The 25,762-nt window shown below is 38.8% G+C and overlaps 1 protein-coding gene across 7 annotated transcripts in view; it reads left to right on the top strand.

Moving 5' to 3' along the window:
* Nucleotides 1-25,762, top strand: part of TESK2 (testis associated actin remodelling kinase 2) — a 73,376-nt gene that overhangs the window by 24,264 nt on the left and 23,350 nt on the right. For 6 of the 7 annotated variants that reach the window (XM_064719353.1, XM_064719355.1, XM_064719356.1 and 3 more), the window contains exons 3-4: nt 488-609; nt 9,705-9,753. In XM_064719353.1, coding sequence (XP_064575423.1) covers nt 488-609; nt 9,705-9,753 — 171 coding nt within the window. The remainder of the gene's footprint in view (nt 1-487; nt 610-9,704; nt 9,754-25,762) is intronic. The other variant, XM_064719359.1, reaches the window with a different exon arrangement.

The raw sequence follows: 25,762 nt of genomic DNA, 5'->3' as shown, positions 1-25,762 counted from the left end.
TGGCAGGAATGCTTGCAGTCCCCTGGATCATTGTCTATTTTCAGAAGTAAACACTGAGTACCTCCAAAATCTGCCTGTAGCTGTAAGCAGCAGGTCCTTGTATCACACATTCTGTGAACAATGACAGCAACCTCTGCAGGGGGAAAAAAGGATATGGGTGGAATGAAAATAAGTTTCATAGGTCTTGGAGAGGGAAACTTTTTCTCTGTGTACAAACAGATGGCTTCCTTCACTTGTACTAAGGAGCTGATAGTTGGGGTTTTTTCAACTTCTCAAGCTTTCTGTCATCATGAGTTGCAAGAGAAGAGCAAAATGCCATTTCACATTTGTGTAGTATGCTTCTAGAAAGTCACCTGTGTGATAAAGACTGCAAAAATTGGTGTATGGATCACTTTTGTCATGAAGGATCTTTACATTGCACTACAACAATACTGGTTCTTCAGTCTCTCATTTCATATCCTTACCATTTTTTGCTTCTGTCCAATAGGTAAGGCACAGAACTTCAGACCAGGTTATGGCTTTGAAGATGAACACACTGAACAGCAACAGAGCAAACATGCTGAAAGAGGTTCAACTTATGAATAGACTCTCACATCCGAACATCTTAAGGTACACTGGCTTTTTTCTGAAACATCTAGAGATAGGTTGTCTTTAGTAGGGCTCTCCTCTTTCCAATTTTTATTTAGTTAGTTTTTGTTGTAGGTTTATCTGTTCTGAATGTGTTAGGATCAATGGCTAATTTAATAGATGAATGGGAGGAAGAAGAAGACTTAAGAGAAAAAACCCAAACATGGACATAATTTTGGTATTTGGAGTTTGCCAGTAAAGAGTAACTTATGTCATAGAAAAACAAGTGCTCACATTTTAAATTTCTAATGAATCAGTAAAGTGATATGAAAAGTGAAATTTGGCTTCTTGTTGTGAATTTAAGCTATTCAAATTTAACACTATTCAACTAACTTACTGTTACTAATCTTAAAATTAAACAATGCAAAATGCCATAGCTGTTCCCTAGTCTTAGGTCTGCTTCCTAGTTTTTGGGATTTTCTTATTGCAGTACTGCAAGGTGGGAAAAGAAGGACTGAAGAAAAGAAGCTAGAGTTGAACTAATCTAATTTATATGCTCCTGGAAGGAAAAGGGTAGTTCTTGCTTTGCATTAGATTACTGCATGCAAATCCAAGATGTTCCAAGGTGTATCTTGTTATTCCTTAAACCATTTTAGTCTTGGTTTCTCTTCTGTGGTGATGTGACAAGCAATTAACATAATTGGCTGAAGCCATAACATGATGAAGTTTGAAGATGTGATGACAATGCACCAAATGACAGTTCTGTAAGCTGCTGTTGCTCACCTGGGATCCATTTCTGATCTCAGTTCTTTCTGAGAAGTTTTGGAGATACAGTGAACTCTGCTACTTCATTTCTTTTTCTTCACCATTCTGTTACATAGTACAGACATAATTCTGATTCCTAAAATCCTTTATAACCGATTTTTCTGATCCTTGAAATCCTATCTCAGTCTTCATCAACTGATTTGTATCAATATTATCCTGTGTGTTTCCCTCAGTATTTATGAGGACACATAAATGTCAGAAGCTTTTGAAATACCTGTAAGGAGCATTCCATTACTTCATGTCTGTTTTCTATTATTCTTTTTCTTAAAACCTCAAAAAGCTGTGAATTTAAAGAATTCTTACTCCTTGTAAACTGTTTTGGTTTTATCATAATATATTTATTCAAGTGTTGTAGTCATCTATCCCTAAATGCAATTCCTAGTCTGTTTTCTCTGCTCCAAGGTGAGGTGCATTCCAAGCAACTCCTCCTTCTGTTTGTTGTTGTTCTTATATTTTTAATTTAAATTATATTATCTATCTGGTTATTTAGAATTCAGGGTCATTAATTGTGTCTTCTATTGATTCCCCACATTTTTCCTTCACTTCCTTTTTTTCTGAATCCTTTGATAAGCAGCATATGACCCTGGGACTGATAAAGCTGCTTTTCTAATAAGGTTTGTGGAAAGAGAAACTTTCCAAAGTAAAATTGGCATTGTCAGAATCATCAGCTCAGTACACTTCATCAGTTTCTTTATCAACTTTGTGTGGTTGGCAAATCTTATTAAAAACAAATCTAGCTCTACAGCTCTCTTCAAAATCAATAATTGAATTTGGGTTGAGATGAGGGAAAGTAGGAAAGGGATATATTGACAGGCCAAAAGCATTCAGTTGTACTTAAATATAACCCTGCCCCCTCTTGAATGGGATTACAGAGGTGTTGCTGAGAATAAAAAATATTGTGCTCAGTCCTGAGTGACTCCTGAAATTCAGGTGTCTTGTGAAGTAAAAGAGATCATATTTGTGATGTACTGGTCCCCTCTGGCCTTGGAGCCTATGAATAATTTGAAATCAGCAGTGTTACACAGATGGTCCTGAAGGAAGAACAGTAAGGTATTGATTTATGTATGAAGCAGAAAAGGAATTTCATTTGTTCTTCCAGTTATTACACATGATTGGCAGAGAATTCTTTTGTGCTCAAGTAAGCAGGTATGACTGAATACATCAGAATAAATTACTTAAATAGAAATGGTCTATCTTTGCACAGGTTGTTTAGAAGAATAAACTGTGTTTGATTTATGAATTGCTTGATTTGAGGCTTCTTCAAAAAAAAGCAGGCTCTGGTAAAATACTGCCTTTTTCTTATCTGTTAGGCAAGTCCCCTTGCTACAGAGAGCAAAGTTATTCTTACAGGAAATCCAAATGAGGAAACAGTATTTAGTTTTAGTTTTTTTTTTTTACTGAATTATAATACACAGTAAAAACTACTATTTTTATGTGTAGGAGATAACTTTATGGTTTTATGTGTTAATTATGTGTCATTTAAGTTTTTGTCTAAATTTCACTGCAGTGTTTTCAATTTCTTCATGTCTGGGAGAAGATTTTGCCCCTCTTAAATGTTACCTGCCTATCTGTCTGTGTATACTTTTATATAAACACACACATGCAAGCCTCTCTATTTAGATTTCATAATTGTGTAAATCATTAGTGCTTCTAATAGTCTTGTGAAACAGCTGTTTCCCACTTTAGAAACACATAAAAATAATTAATGCTAATTTGCCCTTAAAGTGGTGAGAGGTTGTGTTGCTTGTTTGACAACATTGTGCTGTCAGATAAGAGCAGCTGAGTTGTATTGCTGAGGGGTTTTTAGGAAAATGTTCTACAGCAGCCTGTTCCCACTGAACCATTTTCTGGGATTATTCTTGGAAATTTTAAGATTGTATTAGTATTTAAAGGGAATATCCTCTTCAAAGTAGTTCTAATATATAACTTTTCCTGGGGCTATGAGCTATCTCAGTTTGCTGTTAAATATTTTCTTCACCTAATTTCTTTCCTTTGAAGTTCTTCTGTGTTACTGAGTAAGGTGTTTTGTCACTAGCATCACTTCTCTATTGATTAGCCACTGGATCTCCTCCACATGCCTTGAAGGTGTCCTCTGGTTTTTACATAATACATTTCTGAGCTTCTTCATCTCCTCTGAGCTCTGGGGCAGCCTACTGTTAACTTGTACTGTAAACAAGTTTCTTTCCTTCCTGTTGCCAGCCAGTATGGATAGTAATGGGTTCTTAGGCTGAAACATTGAGATGACATTGTGCAGGGGTTAATTGAACCAGGTGAGGGCTGCAAGGTGCTCTGCCATCAAATGGCTTGTAGAATTATGGAACTGGATAAATACTGGCTTTACAGCCTCCAAAATCTGCTCTCAAGCCATCTCCACATGAGTAGGATAGCAAGTTCATGTTTTAGAAAGCAAATGTCAGATTCAGCAATAAGGCATTTATTTCAGTACACTGAAACCTTCCTTAAGCTGGGAGTGTGTTTTTGAACATCCTGATGAGTAATACCTCAGATTTGTTATTGAATCAGTGTTTTTGTCCAAGAGCTCTTCTGTAGTTTATATACCTAAGTGTTATGGAAAGAAGAGATTTCTTCTTCCTTGGAGTGCATTTTGTAGCCCAGGATCATCATTATCCTTTGGGTAATTAAAAAACCCACCCCTTTGTCTGTGCTCTGAAATATATAGGAGCTTTTTACAAGCTGTCAATTCCCATGTGCCCACAGTTAGCTTCAAGATGTTATTGTGAAGATTTTGGTACTTTTGCTGTTGATTGTACTGATGTGACTAATAATATTGCTGACTGTTTGAAACTGCTTTTTCTTCTGTGCTGTCCATATCAACCTCTTTTCAGAGTTACAGGTGCTTTTTGAGGTTTTTATCCAGACTCTGGTCACTCTTCTGGAGTGTGAGTTTGTCACTAGTTGCTGACTTCCATTCCTGAGCTCAATAGAGATTACCTAAAGGTGCATCTGTGTTTTACCTTACTGATGCTTTTGCACATCTTGAGATGGAATTGGGTGAAGGTGTTTCAGCTTCTCTTGGTGAGTTTGTTTTACATGGTGAAGTACTGATCTGGGTATTTAGGCTTTAAAAGCAACAGGCTTTATTGGCCATGGAGCAAAAGGCTGACTTTAAATCTCCACACTCATTTCAGTATTTCTGCACTCAAATTCTGCCCTTGGCCAGCCATATAGATCCATCTTGATTAGAAGAGAGATGTAAGTGAAGACTTTAGTTTTCACTTACCAAGCCCCCAGTAAGTCTGCTGTCCCCATGGTAGGATCATAAAGATTCCAGTGGTCAAATATATGTATATATGTAAGCTTCTAATGTATTTTCCATGAAGAAAATGAGAGGCTGCCCTCTATTACAGGATTTATTTTGGCAAAAAGTAGAACTTCTTTTTCAGTCTGTTAAGGATATTTTAGAATAGAAAACTCCAGCTCTTGCAGCTACACAGGCATGATGGTAAAAAATAGGGGATTTGGGAGTTTTTTTTGTCTGCCTTCCTCTTGTTTCCTATTTCAGCTAGCAGATGTGATTCTAGAGGCAGAGTAGGTGTTATCTACAATGTAGTAGCTTTTTATTCAGTCACTGTCTGGTGTTTATAACAAACTATGTATGAGACCTGCTTATCTTTCTGGTTTGCTGGTTTTTCCCCAGGGTCCAGGTTGGGGGCATTTTAGGAGTGGACAGGGCAGGCAGACAAATGGTGTTCAAGGAGTGTTTTCTTTGTTTCTACCATCAACCTCATCTCCTGTCTCCATCTCACTCCTGCATACAAGTTAAACATGGAGAGTTAAAATGCTTTTCTTGTTGTCTACATTTCTTCCTGCCTTGGCTGTGGGATGTGCTGGCTTTATCACATCTTCCCTCAGACAGATGGTGAGAAGAGGTTGGAAAAGTGAGCTGAGGTTGGGGTTTGTACCATGTGATGTTTACTATAGCCACTGTGATACAGGTTAGCTGATACATGGCAAGACTGTAATTGCTGCTGTTAGGGAAAACAGGAGTTTGGAACATTTCTCCACTTCTTTATTAGCTTGTGTCCTGTTTAAAGGGCAGTGCTGTTCAAGGGTTGGCTTAGATCAAGCACCATGGTTATGAAAGGTTGGTTTATGTGTTGTAGATGTGCTCTACCATTTTGTTACTTTCCTGAATGCTGATGTGCTGCTGTATGGGTTTTCACCCATATCAAAGTGAGAAAATTGGTCTGGAAAGGACTCAAGAAATCTCCATCCTTGTGTCCTGAGCTTGGGAGCCTTCAGTCTGAGAGACCTGATAGCTTTTTTTTGTGGTAATATCTTACAGATGTGTTTTTCTCATATAAATGAAGTGGTGTGCTACCAATGATTCTCCATCTCTTGTGCTGTCTCTTAAATTGGTGTATCTTCAATTTTGAGGTAGAATTTCAGTCTTTAATATCACTATTGTTTGCATGAAAAAGTATTTCTTTATTTGATCTGTACCTTGGGGACTTAATTTAAAACATTCTGTACACAGCAAGTCTTAGCTCATGTTTTAAGCGTTCTCGTGGGAGCACTTGGAGGTATTGCTGCATGTTTGGCTGTGAGCATGCAGGCAGATTGACTCATTGATTAAATCCACCTTCTTGTGTGTGCAGCACACAAATAAGCACACTGTGTGCATATTCCATGAACTCCTTTCAAGGAGAATTTTATTTCATCCCCTTTGGGACAAATCTATCACCCTGGGAACACAATACCAGGGATTTCTTTTTGTGTGTAGTTTTATCCTTTCAAACCTTCCTTTTGGTAAAATTGCTTGTGATGGACTTTGTTACAATAGCCAGAAGGTTGGATTTTGTCTTTTAACATCCTTTGTCCTGTACTGAACAGTGCTTTAACAGGAAAGAAAATTGCTTTTTCTTCTCTTTGTGTAACGTGGTTATCAAAAAGGAGTATTTTAGAAAAACAGTGTACAAGGCAGCAGAAGAGAGGCTGTATGTGTTGTGTGTAATATGTTACAGAAATTATAGCTAAATGCCTTACCTCTTCTAGAATCAAGATGCAAGTGTAGAAAACTTAAAATACATTTTTAATCTAGCATGGTTCCCAAACCATTAAGGAGGGCCTTAATGCAGACTTAATATTTTTATTTGCCCTCTTCCTTCTCCAAGTCAGTGCAATGAAAAAAGCATGTGTCTTTTCTGACCCTTTGTTACTGAGCCTGTACTAGAGGCTTTTGCATTGGTGTGTTTGGTTTGTTTCTTTTGTTAAATGTTATCAAAGTGCTGAATTTTCTCATACAAGCAGTAAATTTTTGAGGGCATCAATTTCTTTTGTTGAACTGTGGCTGCCCCAGGTTTATCCACTGAGCAGGAATGTGTCCCAGTGAAGTTCTTTTAACTGGAAGCATGTGTTCACTGTCTGGATATCCACAGAAGCTGTGTGATCTGGATATTAGTTTTGTTTGATAAATTAAGGCAAAGATTTCAGACTGAAGCTGCAGTATTTAGTCTCCCTTTTTTTTTGTCCAGGATTTTCTCCCTTGCCATCTGACTGAACTGAAAGTAGTTTGTGTAACCACTGTGAAGGACTAAGAAATATCCAGACTTCTCTTGGTTTCCTTTAGAAGGACAGTTTTACCAGATTGATTGTTTATAAAATGAGATTTCCAACATGTGTATAGATTGCTGACATTTGTTAGAAAGCATTTGATAGTGGAAATGTGCTGCACTGTATTTAGTTGGGTGGACTCAAGTATCATCCTTTCTATTTGCAGCTTCCAGGAAAAATTTTTCCAGCCAGATTTTGGAAGTGTTTCAGCTTGCTGATAAGGCCAGATACACTGTCTTGAAAATAAACTTCCTTAAATCTGCAAATGATCTCCTGTTTTGTGGATGATTGGCCTACTGGAGCTCCTTCCAGCTCGAAATGCTTATAGGAAGTGTAACCTTTGGCTGACAAGACATTCTGCTGAAGTTCACCTACAAGCACATTTTGGCTCAGGAGACAGTGTGTCTAGCCAACAGGAATAATCTCAGCTGTGCTGGACCAGCATGTCAGCTTCCTATCCACACAGCTTGGAATCTCATCTGGGGCAATCTCAGAAATTGAAACCATGTTAAATCTTGCTTGGTAATTGTATTTCCCAGTAGCAGCTGGGTGTATTAGCTTTTAGTGAAAATCCTTTCCAACAATGTCTTGTAGCAGTTCTTGGCTTAACCAAGTGGCTTATTATTGCCTGATAAAACAGCTAAGCAGAAGTTTTCCAGAAATTTGGATTGCTAGAGGTCTGTTCTATCAATCTGTTTTCCAGAGCCTGAAAACTGAGATTCATTCACACAAAGTTTAAATGGCTTCAGTATGTCGCTTGTAAGCTCATTAATTGTGTCTTTATCAGTGTATTTGGTTTCTCTTTTCCTGGGTAATAGTTTCTAAATATGTGGGATTTATAAATGTCTCTTTATGTCCAGCTTTTTTTCCATGAGATCATGATATGGAGCTTTGATTTTTGATTCTTAGCAGAAATCCTAAGCATGTGAGAAGTTTTCAACTCTTACTCTTGGTGACTTGATTCAATGTGTCTTTGCTGCCTTAAGTGTAGGTTCACAAAGGTAATGAATATGTTTCTATTGAGACTTCCCTTGACCAGAACAGATGAAAACATTATTATTTTAAATTACTTAATCTCAGTTTTTGTTGAATGAAAATATTGCCATAGCAGGTTAACTTTGTGTAGTTGATAGAGAAGATAGTGCTTTGGAAAGTTGTCTTATAGGGAAAGTAATATATTGGAATTGGTTACTTTCCATTTTTGCTTGTGATAAAAGCCATTAACACCATGCCTGATAGCTCTGGAGCCTTTCAGAATGAACTAAGAAATAGATTTATGCTCTGTAGAAGTCTGGGTTTCTTCATCTCAGGAAGTTTAAGTTGTCAATTTCTTTAAAAAATTATTCATATGTTGATTGCTGTATGAAGTGAAACTCAGAATGAGCAATGCTTTGTGTACATGCTACATCTAAAAGAAGCTTCCCTTTCTCCTGAGGGCCTGATCATCCCCTGTGATTCCACTTTAAACAAGAGCAATTGGATTTTCAGTGTCTCTCAAGTTAAAAGTCCTGTATTCAAGGAGTGTTGTTTGAGTGTTTGAGGTGAGAGCAGGAGTTCTAATTCAAGCCTTGCTTCTTTTTGGGTTATAAAAACAGATTTCCACAGCTCAGATTATGCAAAGGACCTTACCTATATTATTTTGCTTTGGCTGCTTGTAATTTACCAGTCAGCTGTTAGACAAGAGAACAGTGAGGATCATTCATTTCTTCAAAAGCAGCTTAGCTGAACTAGCACTACATGTCTTGCATCATTTTGTATTTAAATTCGGAAGTGTTTCAGGATATAAAAGGTCCTTTTCCTTTGAGTTGTTGTCCACAGCATTCCTGTCACATTTAATGAGATCATACCTGTCTACCTCTTACTGGCAAAATGGAAATTTCTGAGTGTTATGGAAATGACAGATGGCTTGGTTTTGCTTGCTGAGACCAAAATTTAAATGCTAAAACTGAGAATTAGTTAATCTATAAAGAATGAACACTTGAACTGTGTTTAAAATTGCAGCTTTACTGAACTTTTTAATGGGAGATGTTTGCTAGTAGTGTTAATTTTACATTAAGTTCAGCTTGTATGGTGGTGAAAATGAGCTTATAGTTGTTTATGGCACATTCTGTTGCTTTCCAGAGAAACCAAGGGTGGCAATCATTACTATTAACAGCAGGAGTCTGAAAATTGTGCAGTGTAGGTAACACTTGTGGAATGTGTCTGTACTGGATACTACTGAAACCTGCTTCTGTCCCAGTGTTGCAAAGAGGAGTTTGGGGAGAGGAAGTATGCATTGCATATGTGCCCTCGTATTCCTGAGTGGCTAAGAATGGGATAGGAGGAAACATCTTTATGCTTAAACAGCAAAATGCAGAGGGAAGTAATTTTCTGTTTATGCAGACCAACAGTGGATTACTTGGCTTAAACTTCCTTAAAATAGGACTCTGAGACTGTTCCCTTCTGCATAAATCATTATATGTTGGCCTTTGCTTATAGTTAAATTAATAACTTTCCATTTTGAGGTTGAGCTGTCTCCTGTGCTGTCTTGGAACTGCTAATTCAAATTATATTGTAGTGTAGATACATGATTTTTTGTACTGAGATGTTTAAATAATCAGTAGTGAGGTATGCAGTGTCTGTGAGGCTGAATTTTTTTTCTTTCCTCCTTTTTTGGTGTATCCTATATTAGTTTTTTAAAGAACAAAAAGAGGGGGGGAAAAAAGCCCAAACCACTTTTCTTTTCTTGTTTCTTGTAGGTTTATGGGTGTCTGTGTGCATAAAGGACAGCTGCACGCTCTTACTGAGGTAAGACTATTTCATAATATACATACTGAATATGAAATATCCAGTTCTCAGGACAGATCCTGCAATTGCCATTCACCTTGAGTGAGGGTTTTTCTATGGTGACTGGTGAGTTTATCACTCACTATTTGCTATGTTAAGGGAAGGTTGCAGAATCAGCCCTCAGAGCTCCACTCACAGCCCTTGTATGTCTTTTCTCCTCAGAAGCACTTACTGAAGTGAAAAAAAAATCACAGTAAGAACATAAAACTTCACTGATAACGTTCTAAATGAGAGATGTGCGTTACCATTGAGCTGCCCCTAAATATTATTTGTTTCAGTGACATTGCATTAAATATGGGTCTCATTAAAGTCTCATTAAAAATGAGACTTAAATACAATTGCATTGTATTTAAGTCTCATTTATACTCCAGTTGTACATTTCACAAGTGAATCAATAACGTTTCAGTTGGGTCATTATTGTATTCACTCCCTCCCACTTTCATATTACAGCTTAATCTGGGTCCCATAAAAAGGAATTATTTCATTGCCTAAGATCTAGGTATCAAATAAGCTGAAGTTTCCATTCATATGTTCCCACCCTGCTTTATTGGGTTGTTTGTTAAATCCCCCTGTACTGCTCAGAATAAACAAGAATATTCTCTTGTTAGGAATAGTGCTGCCTGTTTAGAGTCAAAATCAATAAAATGCTTTGCCTGTTGAATTAGTTTGAGTACAGACTAAAAGGAAACTCGTGGTTGGTAAAGTTAATGTTTCTTATTTACTTCTGTTTTGTAGGAACTCCTCAATTAAAAGATTAACCCTTTCCCACCCTCTCAAAGACAAGTCTGTTATTAATTAGCAATTTAAGCAGGTTCCTGGTATGGTGTGCTTGCCAAGAACTGCTGTAAAATGAGGAGGCTGAGGAGCTGTATGCCAATTAGCAGGACATGTGTCACCATCACTTGCTGGAACTTACAGATGCCACTCTGAGGCAAAGATGCACATATGTGGGCAGTGAATTTCTTCACCTTCTGGGGTGACAATGTTGCAGTTCTCATTCTAGCTGCTGTTGCAGAGATGCACTCTGGTTCAGTGTCTGTATGTCTAGTGGAGCAAAGGTAAAGACACTTTCAGAAATTTCAAGATACAGCAGAAGTGCGAGCACTTTGCCATGAGAGGGACAGTTTATTTGATTTAGTCTTTCTGTTTTTTTTTTCTCCTCCCTGTGCTCAGTAGAGGAAACATTCCTAAGATGGTTGATCAAGTTATTCAGGCTGGCTTTGCTAACATTATTGCTGATTTCTTTTGGTTATCTGGTAAATTGAAACAGCCATTCCACTCACTGAACATTATCATAGAAGAGGTGGAGCTTCATAGTGCTTTATTGTACTAAAACTTGGAAGATTTTACTCAATGTGGGTTTTTTTTTGTTTGGTTTTTTTCCCTTCCTTCACAGCAGTTGCTTACCATTTAAATAACCCTCCCCACCCAAAAAGCCAAGAAAATGAAAACAGCACAGATGCTTCCTCATAGTGAGCTAACTTTGTAGCTGCTGCTTTGTTCAGCTATTTTTGAGTTCTTGGCAAGCAAATAAATCTAAGAAAGACTTCAAAGAATAACTTTTTATAGTTATAATTCAGAATAACAGAAGAGATTCCTGAAGCATCTTGAGACCAAAAAGGAAAAGAAGTTTACTGCAACATTTTGAAAAACAGAATAGCTTTAGAGACATTATGAAAGTGTAATTAGTGATTACTGCTTCTGTGGACAAAGGTGAGCATTTAATGCCTTCAATAGGAAAATGACAGAAATTAATGTTATAGGAAATCCACACACGATTTTGCCCAGTAACATAACTACTCTTTGATTTCAGAGAGCTTTTAAAAGTAAAAAACTGTATATGCTCCAAGTGGTGGAATTGTCTTTTCTGGCAACAGTAGTAGCATTTTTCATCTTCAAGTGTGTGTAGAGTAATAGCTGAATTATGAAGGCTTGTGGAGGTTGGAGAAGGGGGCTGAAATGAAAAGCTGAAGGAGTTATTAGTAAGACAAGCAGGGTGAATCACCAGCTCAAATATAGCCCAGGAGGATAAACAAATTGGCCACTGTCTCGTGGCTTTTTTCAGCCTGTGGTCCACAAAGGTGGTCTCCTTGCTCCCAGTGCTCAGCATAATTGACACCAGCCTGGCACTGCCAGTGCTCAGAACTTCTGCCAGGGTTTCAGTTCTTTGCAGATGAAACTGTTGATTCAGAGGCCCATTGGTCAATAGGTGTCTGAGTCACTGCAGGGAGAGTCCTCTGGCAATTGCCTGTGCTGGACCTGTTCTGTAATGAGTTTAATTATCCCTTCTTGTGTTTTGAGAGTGCAGTTGATGATATGCCTATGTATGAGGGATGCAGCACCACTGAGAGCTTATGTCTGAGGGCAGCATGATGGGAAATCATGTTTATTTTATATATGTACATGTTTCCATAACAGAAGAAGTTGAGAATTTGTGCCAAGTGTTTGGTGACTGGATTTAGACAACTTGTGCTATTAACAGGCAAGGCAACCTCAAATGGTGTTAGAAGAGCACTGAGGATTTTTGTAAGCCTGTTAAGGGGCTACATTAGGAATATGCAGCACTTTGTTATTGGAAGGCAGAGTTTGAAGCATTACAGATTTCTTTTCTTGCATGTTTACAGATACAGGAGGCTTAAACACAGGGGTAGATCATGCAGAGCAGGTTTTTGCCTGAGGAAGGTGTTGATCCTGTGTATGCCTTGGGATTTTCCCTTTTGGCAGCATTTTGTGTTGATTTAATTTTCCTGTCTCAAGTGGCTTTTGTTTTTAAAACTCTTGAGCAAGAGGCAGTTTCTGTTTGTTTTGTTTTTTTTTTTTCAAAATAAGAATGGAAATGTTTAATTATAGACTGCACTAGGACTTTGGCCTTGTTCTGAATCCACAGTCTTATCAGTTTTGATAATCCAATATTTTTTTTTGAAGTTCTCAAGCCAGAAGCTATGGTATGTGCCTCTTCTGCAGTAATTCAATATCCTTAGATTGACAGAACAGCTTAGGCTGCCAAGGACCTCTATCCCTGCAAGCACTGAGTTAAGAAACATTTAAGGAAAGCAGAGTAAATGCTTTAATGGGTGTATCACCCAAATGAGCTGGCAGGCATTAGACTGCCTCACCAATGTTGAGCTCATGAGCACAGATTTGCCATGCTTGTTTTCTCTAAAACCAGAAACTGGCTATTCCTTTCTCAGCATTCAGCTTTCATCTGAAGCTGCTGGTTTGTTTCTTTAGCTACAGGGATCTGCAGTGCTTCCTGCTGTACTCACATGCCTCTCCAAACTCATTTCAGCCTTTCCCTCAGGCCTCTCTGTGTTTTCCAGCCACTTTCCTAATCTGACAACTCTCTTCACTTCCATTTCCTGGCACACAGCAGTATCATAAGTCTGGAGAAACTTGCAGAGTCTCTGGTGTCAGCATGGGATGCTGCAGAGCTTTGAGAGGCCAGCTCAGCACTGCTGCCAGGTGAGCAGACAGACAGTGTGTGCTCAGGGGACATGGAGCCTGAGCCATGGGGAGCAGCCATGGCTCAATAGCAGTTGTGTATGATTTTATCCCATACACATCTGTCATGGAATGGCTGCATGGGCAAACATCCATCTTAGATGGAAGACAAACAAATTTGTGTGTTGTATGTTTTATAGGCCTGTGCTATTATACTGAAACAGATAAGGTAGCAGCATAAAGTCTAGCATATAAAAGCCACTTAATCCCTTCTTGCAGATCCTGAATTGTTTGTTGAACTCAGTTGAACAGGTTTATCTGAATTTCTAAGAGACAGGTCAGGCTAAAATCTGGTTATAATTAGATGTATATTTATATATGCACAGAATGAATCATACAGCTTGATAATTCCTTCTGGAAGGAAATGAAAGCCTTGGCAGTTGTGTGTATAGAAGATGAAGAATGGAAAGTTATTGTGTGTTGATTGGGATATCTTGAAATTGCAGTGCTTCAGGGACAATAGTTAATTGTTGCAACAGAAGTTTTATGACTATTAATTCATACTGGGTGATAGTAAAAATGTGTGCAAATGCACTGCTGCCACAGTCTGATTGCTGAGTGTGGGATCTGACATGCAGTGGAACTTCCTCAGGCAGAGAGCAGGGCTGTTGCAGTGTGATAGGAGCGTGTGGTAGGTGATGGAGGGGTAGGACAGAGTTATTTCAGCAGCAGCTGTGGGAGCTGAGAGCTGCCTGAGATGCTCTCCTGAAGCCTTTCACACTTGCTCCTTGCTGGTGAATGGCAGAGTCAGACTCAGGGAACACCACAGCAGATGGCTGGGCTGGGATCAGAAGCACTCAGTGTAGCTGGGCAGCCATGGATTTCAGGGGCTGTTACATATGGCAGTGGGGAAAGGGCTAAAGCTGTAATGAAAATGCCAATGTCCTTTGAAGAGAGAGGGTTGTTTTAAATAAATTCTTTGGTGATAACTGAGAACTTCCCTTCTTTGCTTTCCTTCTCAAGAGCAATAATGTAAGTAAACAATAAATGCAATTAGTGGAGTTTCAGATTTTTGGAGACCTTCCTTTTTCAGCATTTTTTCTTTTTTACTTGTGGAGATAGCACTAATTAGAAAGAAAAATATTGAAAGCTTAAAAATCTCAGAATTGTTTCAGTGGTGCTGAGTTGCCCTTTTACAAGGACTAGAAGGTAAGTTCTTCAAGTGGGAAGGTTCTTCTGATATACATCTTTCACAAGCAGAGTAAATAATTAAAAGTATTTCATTCTTCTTTCTTTTTTCCTCCCCTGAGTTCTTGGTTATTTTCCTGTGGTGGGCCTTTGACTCTAGAATGGAGAAAACCAGACTGCCATCACTTAGGTCTCTTCTTCTGAAGCTCTGTGCTACAGCTAATGTTCTAGTAGTAAATGTATATAGTCATATATTGCCTTCCAGATGGAAATTGCACACTTGTGATAGTTTTAAAAAGGCCTGAAATACCATTCCTTCCCTGCTCTCTCCTTTCCTCATCTCCTGTAAGACTCTCTAATCCCTACTTTTGTTCCACCAGTGTGATTCATACTGTTTGAGTAACTTTAGTTTTACTCATGTAGCACTACAAATATTTAACTGAGCTTTGGTGCTGGCAGTAGGCTGTCAACTCTGGGGAACTTGGTGTCTTTGGAACTGTAGTTCCTATTAGCAGTTGTTCTGCAGATATTTAATGCAGCAAAGGAATTGTTCCTGCTTTAGGTATTACCTGTTTACCAGCTGACATTCAGTTCCTGGTGGTATTTCTAAAAAAAAACAAAAACCAAGAAACAAACAAACAAAAAAACCCACCCAAAACAAAGAATAGCTGTGGTATGAAGTTGGTAAGCCTGAACTTAGAGACAACTGAAGAGAAAATTAGTTGTGCTTAAGGTAGCACCAAGTAGAAAAATAAGAGTTTAAAGGACTCTCATTTTCATCCTGTTAGAAAATATTACTTATGCTGTCCAGTTTCTAAAAAACCCCAACAATTCAGAGGTTTATTAAGGAAGTCCTTGAATTCATGTTGTACCTAATGTGTTCAATGAAGCCATTCTGAGTAGAGGCTCCCAGATCAGTTTGTATTCCTTGATATCTTGTACTTACTAATGCTTGTGCATTATCTCCCCTTGCTTATTGAAATATTTCCTAGACACTTTATATGGTCCTTCTGACTGAAGTATTGGAAAAAGAAAACTCAAAAGGAGGAGGAAAAAAGCAGAGAGGTGGGAGAACTCTAAAGATAATTTTGTCCTTTATCTCTTCTCAGATTTGGGACCTAATTCTGCTCCAGTTTGGTCTCATTTGCATACATAAGGCATCTTCCTTGAATGTGTGAAGGTCTTGGGCAGTATGTAAAATTGTTTTATTGTTTGGTGGCACTGGTCACTGCTTTGACTTTCTGGAGAAACAAATGAGCAATGGTGCAAGCTTTCTCTTGGATGTTTCTGTTTACACCTCAGAAGATACAGAATATACCTGTTAATTCTAAGTATCTTGATACAGAAGAGTGTAAAGAGGGCATTTACTTTGGAGTGACTTTAAAAAAACAGATTATCATGCAATGATGACAAATGATCTTTCAGATGACTTCCAACAACTGACAGCCAGAATTTTTAAATGCTTCCTGGCTGTAGGATGCAGCTGAAGGGCTGTGGTTTAAACTTAATAAGAACTCAAAGTATGCATGAAATTCTGCAGATTAAATTTATCCTTGTGATCTCTCAGCCAATGAATAACATGACCTGTGGATTAATGCTGTAATAAACCTCTGCTTGCAGGCTCTATCCTCTTTTTCTGTGGTTCAGATACTTTTTGTAGCATTAATTGGAGCTACAGCTTCACTTTATGAATGAAGAATGCTTTCAATGGTGCTGTGCTAGTGCTGGAAGGTAACTGCACAGGCATTCTGGGCCTCCATAGGTGTAAAACCCAAGCACCAGAAGAGTAAGTTTAGCCCTATTGAAAGTGTTTCAGAGGTATTGAGTCCTCTGCTAAGTTATGGTTATTTTATATCTTTCCTGTAATGAACTCAAGTTTAAGACCTGGATAAATTTGGTTCCAGGAATATATGCTGTGATGATGAGAATGGTTATGTGGTATAAAACTAGAAGTATCTGTTGCTATTATTTATTTGCCTTTTTTGCTGCTTTTGTTGTAAGACTGGAAGTCCAGCCAACACATATCTATGTTATTTCCTCTGTTAATTTGCTTGTTTGGGTTGTTTAGCTTTTCCCTTACAGGAGTCATTAAGAGTTAGACCTTGCATGTACTTGCCTCAGGGTCAACAGAAAACCTTTTACTCAGAGCCCAGGGATTTGACCTCTAGAGAAGAGTAATGGTAACCTTGTCTGATACAGCAGTGGTTGCACTCCCCATTAATGACTGTGTGAGCAATCACTGTAGGGCCTGAGAAGAGCAAGGTCATGGCAGCAAAAATAGGGTTTAAAGCAGAATGGGGAAATAGCTCAGGTATTAGGAAGACTAGGCTAGTCTGTACTGTAAAAGGTGAGAAATCATTCCATTTCATTGGCACTATTTTTTCCAGCACTAAATTAGAATGAATAGATCATGAGATGTCTCTTAGGGCTGTTTGCTGTCTGTGTAGTGGTTTTTTCACAGAATGGTTGAGGCTGGAAGGGACCTCTGGAGGTCACCTGGTCCATCCTCCCTGCTCAAGCAGGGCTGGCTGGGGCTGGTTGCCAAGGCCTGGTCATGGAATCACAGAATGGTTTGTGTTGAAAGGCACCTTGAAAGATCATTTTGCTCAAATTCCCCTGCCATGGACACAGACAGCTTCCAATAAACCAGGTTGCTCAAAGCCCCATCCAGCCTGGTCTAAAACACTTCCAGGGATGGGGTATCCACAGCTGCCCTGAGCAGCCTGTGCCAGTGTCTCACCACCCCCATGGCAAAGAATTTCTTCCTGAGATCTAAATCTAAATCTACTCTGAGTTTAAAAACATTCCTGCTTGGCCTTTTAAAAGGTCTCTCTCCATCTTTCCTGTAGGTTCCCTTCAGGTACTGGAAGGCTGCAATTAGGTCACACTGAAGCCTTTTTTCCTCCAGCCTTAACAATCCAAATTCTCTCAGCCTTTCTTCACAGGGGAGGTGTTCCATCCTTCTGACCATCTTGATGGCCCTTTATATTTCTGCTCTTGAGAAAAATCACTTATCTCACAGAAAAATTGTTGCAAGTTAGTAGGTGCTTTTAAAGATCTTGTTAATTCTATCATCCTTTATTAAAATAATAAAAACTACGGTGAATAGAGATAAGGTAAACCTACAAGATGCAGAAAGCTGTTACTGTGTGCCTGCCTACTGGCACATCTGAATATTGACTTAATATTCTGGGGTTAAAAAACCTAACCAACTAGACTGGTACAGAAAGACAAACCTATTGCTTGTGCTTTTTACTTCATTGCACATGAACACCAGGACTCAGTTAGGGAAACTCAAAGTTTTATCACCTTTGTTGTTGCATGCAGCAGCTACCTGCTGAAAGAAATATAGGGACTTTTCTTACAGCTGAAAAATTAGGAAGTTTCTGTTTATATTCCAATATGAATGTGTTTATAAGATGAAAAAACATCTAGCAATAGATGATAGCAAAGTCTCTAGCAATATCATTTTGAAATTCTTAAAATCCTGATTCTTTCAAGTGAAAAGCTTTGGGATGTGCTTTGGATTTCTTTTTTCAAAGTACAATTTTTAGCTTTTGCTTAAATTATTGTATAAAAATTTAAAGAGATATCTATAGAAAAAAGAGATCTACAAATGTGAGTTTTAAGTACATGGATGTGTGTATGTATCTGACAAGTTATTTCTTTGGTACTATATATAGACCTTGGGCTTACTTGTTTCTGTGTCACTTGCAAAATGATTTCTACTACATCTTTGATCATTTTGAAATGCAGTTATAATTCTTTTTACAAGCTTGGTTTGGTGCCGACACTTCCCTTCATCTCTTGATTGTTCATAATAGAATTTTAAAAATACTTGTCAACACTTGAGCCATATTTGGTCTTCTTTTTGCACCCTTCACAGCATATGGACTGTCAGTTTCAGTTTTGCTGGAACAGTTCACTTAGGTTCTCAGTTCAGTTTATAAAAAGTGGCTGAATGTGCTCTCAGCAAATGTAGTTTGTGCCTTGACAGCCAGCTCTACCTCATCCTTTCTCAGTGCTATGCAAGGCATTGTACTGTTTCATCTTCTAAGCAATGTCCTTTTCCTCTGGTTTTATTCTCTTCAGAGCAGTACAGCATCTCTCTCTTCAACTTGAGGCATCCCCCTATGGAAGACACATCCCAGTTTGCAGAACTGCAGAGACCATTCCTGGTCCCTTGATGGTGTCAAGAAGCACAGGTGCCTCTGGAAGCAGCCATGCCCTGATTAACTGGGGAGTGCCACACAAACCAGCTGTACTGGCTTAGTGGAGAGATGTCTGCCCTAACTGTTTTTTGAGAGAGTATATGATAAAGCAATAAAAGTTAAAATTCAGTTTTCAGAGACAGTTTGGTATAGGTTAACAACTCTGAGAAAGCTGAGTGAAGGTCAAAAGAATATGAGCACCCTCATCAAGAAGTCTCTTTTTTGCTGAAATGATTCTGTAGGCACTTGCACTGAGCTTGTTCAACCAGCTGAGGAGTTGCAGACTGGTACCTGTGTGTACCTTGTGTGTGACAGCTGAGTCAGGCTGATGATGCAAGATCAAATCTAAACATGGTACATGTAATAAGTAAATTAGACTGTTCAAAGTAAGTAGAGTTAAAAAAAAATACTTGCAGAAAAGGGAGGGGGATGGTCATGGTTTTTAGGAAGTGTCACACTGTTTAGGCCTTATGTTGTAATTTTAAGGCTTCATGTATTATTTTGTAACAAAAAAAAAACCTTCATTGTGTTAGACACATAGCTACTTCACAAAAGTTTAGACAAAGTACATAGTCTTTACTTTTATATGACTTCCTTAGAAACCTGATATTTTTGTGCATTTTTTAAAAAGAAAAAAGACTTCAGTCCCAAACACAGCTTGATGTGCTGCACATACCAAAAAAATCCATTTAAAATCACACAAGGGGGCCTGGTTTTCAATGACAGGAGGCAGGAAATTTAGTGTTCTGACTGAAATTCCACCTCCAGTTTATACTCTTGCAGCTTCATGTTGTGGCATATGTGGTGAGCTTGACCCTTTGGTTCTTTCTCCAGCAAAAATGATGCAGGTCTCCACAGGAGTTTCAGCCAAGTCTCTCTGATTTGTAGCTGTGCAGTTTTGAGTGCTTAAAGATCAAAAGTAAGGGTTTTGGAAAATATGCAAAGGACCTTATTTAAGTTAGGTGATATTTCAGTTTTTTTCCCCCAACATCTGATGCTTGCTTACTTTTTTTTTTTTTAATAATGAATGAAAGCTAACCATCTTGTCTGATTGAAGTGATCAAAGATATGGGTTTCCAGAAAAATACTTAACAAAGAATTTTTTAAAAATCTGTTTGGGTGGGTTGTACCTGGCCACGCAGAATGCATTTTGGAAGGAAATTCTTGTTGCTCTACCTGGTCATGACACTTTATTCTGAAGACAGAAAGGTGGAATTGATTCTCAAAAATGGCAGTAAAAAGCTCAGTTACAGGAAGCAAAAAGCTGACAAAAACGTTGTGTTCTGGAGGACACAAGCTGGCATTTCCAGGCCCTCTCTGAGGAGGGAAGCTGGCAGGCCAGGTAAAGGAAAATCCTGCTGTGGGCTGATGGTGAGCAGGTAGGTTCAACACACGGGGACAGCTCTCCAGACCAAGTCTGTGCTTTTATCAAAAGCAGAGAAGCAGTGAAAGCTGTGTGAGCCCTGCATTGTGCTGCAGGCAGTGGGAAGCTGCTTAGATGCATCTGCACTGTGTGGTTAGGCAAGAAGGGTGGGTTCTCACAAAAAGAAAGTTCACATGTAAGAAGAGCTATAATCAGAGACACTAAAGAAGTCCTCATGTAAAGGAAGCCAAGACTTTAAAACTAAAAGTCTAACTTGAGGTGCATAGTCTATATTATGCATGCAGGTGCTAGATGAGTAGTGATGAGCAACCAGTTATTTCAGTGAGAACTTCTGAGCTTTTCTCCCTTCCTCTCCTCTATTTTTAAAAATTAAATCTTGGCTCTGCAGGCTATACCTTGGCTTTAATTATTTCCCCCTCCTCTCTCACAGGAGGATGACTGACTTGTTTTATCACTTCAGAGCCTGTAATAGTGCACAGGCCTTTTATTCATTATATTATTTGAGATAGGAGCATCTAAATATGTTGTGTTATGAGGAAGACTTGCTAAATATCTTGCTGGTGCTAACCTCTTCCTCCTTTCTAGAATGTCTCAAGGATAGAAGAAAGATAAGAGGCAGATAAATGTTCCATTGTGTCATTCCTTGTCTCCCTTCTGCCCGTGTGTGAGGCACACACTTGTGGGTGGGTGCTCTGTGTGTGGGTTGTGTGGGTGTTTTTGGGGAGGGGTTTTTTATATCTCTGTTTTCACACTTGCTGTAAGCTGACTGGACCACTTGCCATTGCCTCAAGCAAGAAAGAAAAACATTTTTGTATTTCAGCGTCTACATTATTTTATTGGTGGCTAGGTAGAAAAAAATGAGGAGATGTAAACTTCTCTGCTGTCATGGTATGGGGGGGAGAGAGAGGAGAAGAACTGAACACTGTCTTGAGCACTAGATTTTCTTGTTGCTTCTCTATATGAGGAGAGGCAGTCCAGTTAGGTACTGTGATGCTGGCCACTTAACTTTTTGCCTTGTAGTTTTTTTTCTCACATATTTTCAGTAAATTTAGTTTGAATGTAGTGCTTTCTTTTATTTCCCCCCTTTTCAGTCTGGATCCCAGGAAACATACTCTTGAATTGGCAAGTGTTCTGTAGTTTCACTTCCTCATTTTGCTTTACTTATCAGCCATCCAAAACATTCAGAAACTCCTTTAATGTTTGCTTTTGCACATCAATATTAATAGAGGATCTTGGTGCCTTCTATAATTGCCAATAAAGGGTTTGAGCAGCCTCAAATGTAAGTGGATGTGTTGAGTGGACGTGGGAGTGTTGAGGTTTGGAAGAGTACTCTGAAACAACTCAAATAGAGTATTCTTTGTGCAGAATTTAAAGTTTGTACTATGAGAGGTGTTCATGTACTGTAAGTTTTGCTCTCAGTAGATCCTTGTAGCTGTTTCACAGACTCCAAAAAGTGAAGCAAAGAGGTTATTTTTCTGCCATCTTGCAGCCATATAATCTGTGGGCTGCTGCTGCTGTTATTTATGTGGGGAAGGTGAGAAAGACCTTATTTAAATGAGAAGCTCATTTCTAGGAATTGCAGCTTCTCAGCAGAACTGAGTCCAGTATGTTTGAAATGCTGTCAGTGTGGATAGAGCCTTCTGCTCTTAACAGAAGTGTTATTGTAGAGATGCTGTTTCTCTTGCCTGTGTCAGCAACAAGGTACTCTCTCTTCTATGCCTGTGTGCTAATTTATGCCATATTACAGATTCTTATCTGCACTGAGACTGGGCTCCACTTAGAATCCAAATGGCTGTGACTTCAGATTATAAATGCAGGGTTTTTTGTTAGGCCTTCTTTGCTTTCAGTTTTTTTTCTACTAATATAATTACAGGAAAAATGGTTATCAAGGTCAGTTTGTATAGATATACTGGGAGTGTTTTCCGGTTCCACCAAAATAAGCTTATTTCCTGCAGTATTTCAGACCTGAGTGTGAGTGAGCATCCAGAAATCTGCCCTCATCCATGTGGGTTGCAGCAGTGCATTGTTGCCATGTGCCTCAGCTGAAGACTTACCAACAAGAATCTGTTTGTAGCAGCAAGTAGCCAAGTGAACATTACATTTGGATTGAATGGAATGACAGAAAAGGGCTCAGTTCAGCATACTGACCGTAAGAGCTGTTGGAATTAGAGAATTAAAGGAAGACAAATCTTGCTGAATTCTTTTCCATGCCAACGCTTGAATGTTTGGAATGCAACAAATGGTTTTCATTACAGCTCCTTCCTGAGTTAGTGCATGTTAATTCTTGTTTGCCCTTATAAAAGAAGCCATGCCTGTACATGCCTTTTCAGAAGGAGGAGCCAATGAATTAATCAATGCCACAACTGAGAGAGAAGAAGAAACAGAGGTAGATCTGTTGCATTTTTTGGCTTTTGGTTCTGAGTTCTGAAGAGTGACCAGGCTATGGCAAAGCTGACCCTTTCCTCTGTCAATAGCTAGCACTTAAATTTATTTTAATCCTGTCATCGTTACCACCTTTAAAGAAAATACACAATTTTTTATTAAAGAACATGATTGTTTGTATTGGTAGAAAAGCAGACGAGAAATTGATTTGAGGTTATAGATTCTTTTCCTTCGGTTTTCAGGAACTGAGGAGCAGGAAAGTAAAGGAGCCTTCAGATTCAGACTTGGTTTTGCTTCTGTTCTTTCAATCAAGCTGGTTTTCCAAGCCACTTGTGCCCTTGTGATCCCTCATTAAAAAATTTGATCTTTGTTCTGAAATGTGTTTGCTTCACCTGTGTTCTCTTTCAGTATTTGTGTGTTTCTCCATGGCAACATTAGTTGACCTGCTGAGCAAAAGTATACTCACACAGCCCAAATTCAATATCCAACTTGTTCTGTTTCAATGATTAATTATTTTGTTTAAAACAATCAATGGAAATGGAAGGTTACTTGGGTCAGAGGTACTTGAGTCAGGTGGTTTTGTAGATTTTTAAATTGTGGCATTTTTAACAAATGGAGGTTTAGGAACCAATTTCAAATTTAAAAAATGTCAATTTAATCTCATTGTCAATCTCACTGTATCAACTTGTAGTATGGTCTTATCTTTTTTTTTTCAGTTCTGCACAGCTGAAGGTAATGAAAACAGTTTGGGGAAAGGATGAAACTTCCAGTCCTTCCACTGTAGCTAGTTATGCCAGTTGTGACAGAACAAGGGTACATTGGCCTGTGCAGAAGCCAGAAACCTTCAGAGCAGTCACTTAGAGACTGCACAGTGTGACAGGTGACTGTTAAACATAAGAGAACTGAAGATGTGGTTGTGTCTTCAGTGAGACAGGTGGTCTAAAACTGGTTTTAAAGTTCTGCAGAAAGCTTAGTGAAAAGCTCTCAGCTTCCTTTTATTAGGCATGAGAGTTACCTTCTTACTTCCAGCATTAGAAATGATACAAATGTGCAAGCTCTGTCTATTTTGACAGTCTTTCATGCTTTTGTCAATAATGTCTGCAATATTTATTTTGCTTTACAGGTCTCCCTTCAGAGTATAACTACTTATTCTGGGTTTCGCTCTGATGTCTCTCTTCCTTCTCCATGCAGAAGGTGCTACTGCCACAATTCTAATTTCTCTTTTCTCCTGCATCTCTACCTGTTTCTTCAATGTGTTTTTGCAGTATATTCATTTGTTGCTATCTCAGTGTTTGTCTTGTTGTGTTCTGGGTCCCTGGATCTCTTCCTCTTTATTTGCCTCATTTGGTTTGTCACCTGAAATGCACTCTCCACACCTCATTTTCTTAACCACTTAAAGCCTTGTCATTTGCAACATTTGGCCAACAGTACAGGGCTGTCTTGTGGTTATTTGTTGCTTTTCAAATGACAGGCAGTGACATTTAAAGTCATCTAAATAGCAGGCCACATTTTTTCTTTTGGCTTTCCTGTGTCGTATCTGTTGGCTTATTTATATCAGACCTACACACTGAAACAGCATTGGTTTGCAAAGTAGCATTGGAAACTCTTTGCAATTCCCATCAGCCTTCTTGCTCAGACTTGGCAATATTTGGAGTCTTTGTTTTTGACAAATAACTGTTAGAATTGTGTGAATCTGGTGCCTTTTCTTTAAGAGCTATTAGTTCTCATATTAGTGTTTAAACAGCTATTTTGATTTTTGAAGCTAAAATCTGACAGCTGAAGTTGGGTATTATCTGACAGCTGAACTTTGTAATTAGTCTCTTGAAATGAAGCGTGTAATGCTGTGCATAAGTACTCTTATATGCTGAATTTCTTCATTTCATATGCTGGAGTCTGATAATGTGACTGCAATTGTGTTACAAGGCAGCAGTCCTATTATGCTGATTTTAGGTTAAAGTAGCATGACTGTAGCATGGGGATACACTGCTGCTTCTGCATTTCATAGCAGTAAACAATAACATCAGAAACCTCTTCAAGGTTCTTTGATCCAGAAATCATCTGTGCTTGGCTGAGCTTCTGAGTAACTTGTCCTTCAAAGGAGCTACTGCCCTCTTTCTTCATAACATTTGGGAGAGGTACCAGAAATGCAGTTTAGCTGAAGTTCTGTTTTCACAACAAAGGTATGAACTCTTACCTCGGTTTTTCTAAAGAAAGAATATTTTTGTGGACTAAAAGTCCAAGGTCTTTTAAGCCAGTGTTCAACTTTCTGTGTAAAGTTGTAGTAAATGCAAAAATAAACAACCTATAGCTGTTGCTTTCAGACTGGCAACCAGATAAGCTGGCTGTTGGTGTCCAGTTACGTGACAGAAAAGTAGCATGAGGAATAATGGGTAGCTGTTTCACTGCAACCTGATGATACAGGGTTTGAAAAGGTCTGAACACTGCTCCATTTAGCTGTGATGTCTCTAAGAAATGTAGTGCCCTTTGCTTTCATTGTCATGGCCCAGTCAGATCTCTGTTCCAATTGCTTGTACACTTATGTGATGGCTGCTGTTGTTGTTGTAGTAGAATAATGTTTTGAGATAATGTGTGTGCTGTAGCCTTACTGTACCAGTACTGTGTCAGGGACAGAATAAAATCCAGTGTTCTCTTTGGGAGAGGTGCGTTTTCTATCCTTCAGGATATTCTTACCACACAGAGCTGATTTGTGCCAGTAAGAGATTGAGAACAAGTATTTTTCTCTTTCAGTTGCACTGGCAATTAGGAAGTAATGTACATAGTTTTGTGTCTGTCCTGAAAAGGCATTGTTGAAGTCCTCTGAAAAAAATAGGCCATCAGTCTGGCTGTTTGCATTATCAGCCTGAGTGACTGGAAGAATTGGATTACTTACATGACACTGAGGGAGCACTGTGCAGTGCTTGCCTCAGGAACAGTTCAGATCTCTGCATGCAAATATTACCTGCTGGCCAGCTAAAACCTGAGATCAACTAAAGATGTCTAGGAAAATCTTAGTTTGGTTGTTCACTTGATGGTTAGCCTCATGTGCTTCATGTGTGTAGAAACTGGAGCCAAAGGCAGAACTGGCAACTCTGATAAATGAGGGCTGTGCACTTGCTGGGTGGCAGGGAGGCCTGGTGGGTTTTTGTAGATCTGCTGGAAACAGGTTTGACTGTCACTTTTGTAGCTCATGGATGCTGTGTGCAATGTGTGTGTCAGCTGTCCCCCAGCCCATGCTAGAATCTAGTCCTTGCAGTTAAGATGGGTGAGTGACCCTGTTTGACTGGAAGAGTGCTGCAGGAATGTATCTATTTGATGCATTTAACTAATATGGCAACAATGGATCAAATCAGTAGGCTGCTGTGTT

The sequence above is a fragment of the Zonotrichia leucophrys genome, chromosome 8, assembly GCF_028769735.1.
Source record: "Zonotrichia leucophrys gambelii isolate GWCS_2022_RI chromosome 8, RI_Zleu_2.0, whole genome shotgun sequence".
NCBI classification, from domain to species: Eukaryota; Metazoa; Chordata; class Aves; order Passeriformes; family Passerellidae; genus Zonotrichia; species Zonotrichia leucophrys.
Note: the sequence above shows the minus strand (reverse complement) of the source record. Positions and strands in the feature narration are given on the sequence as shown.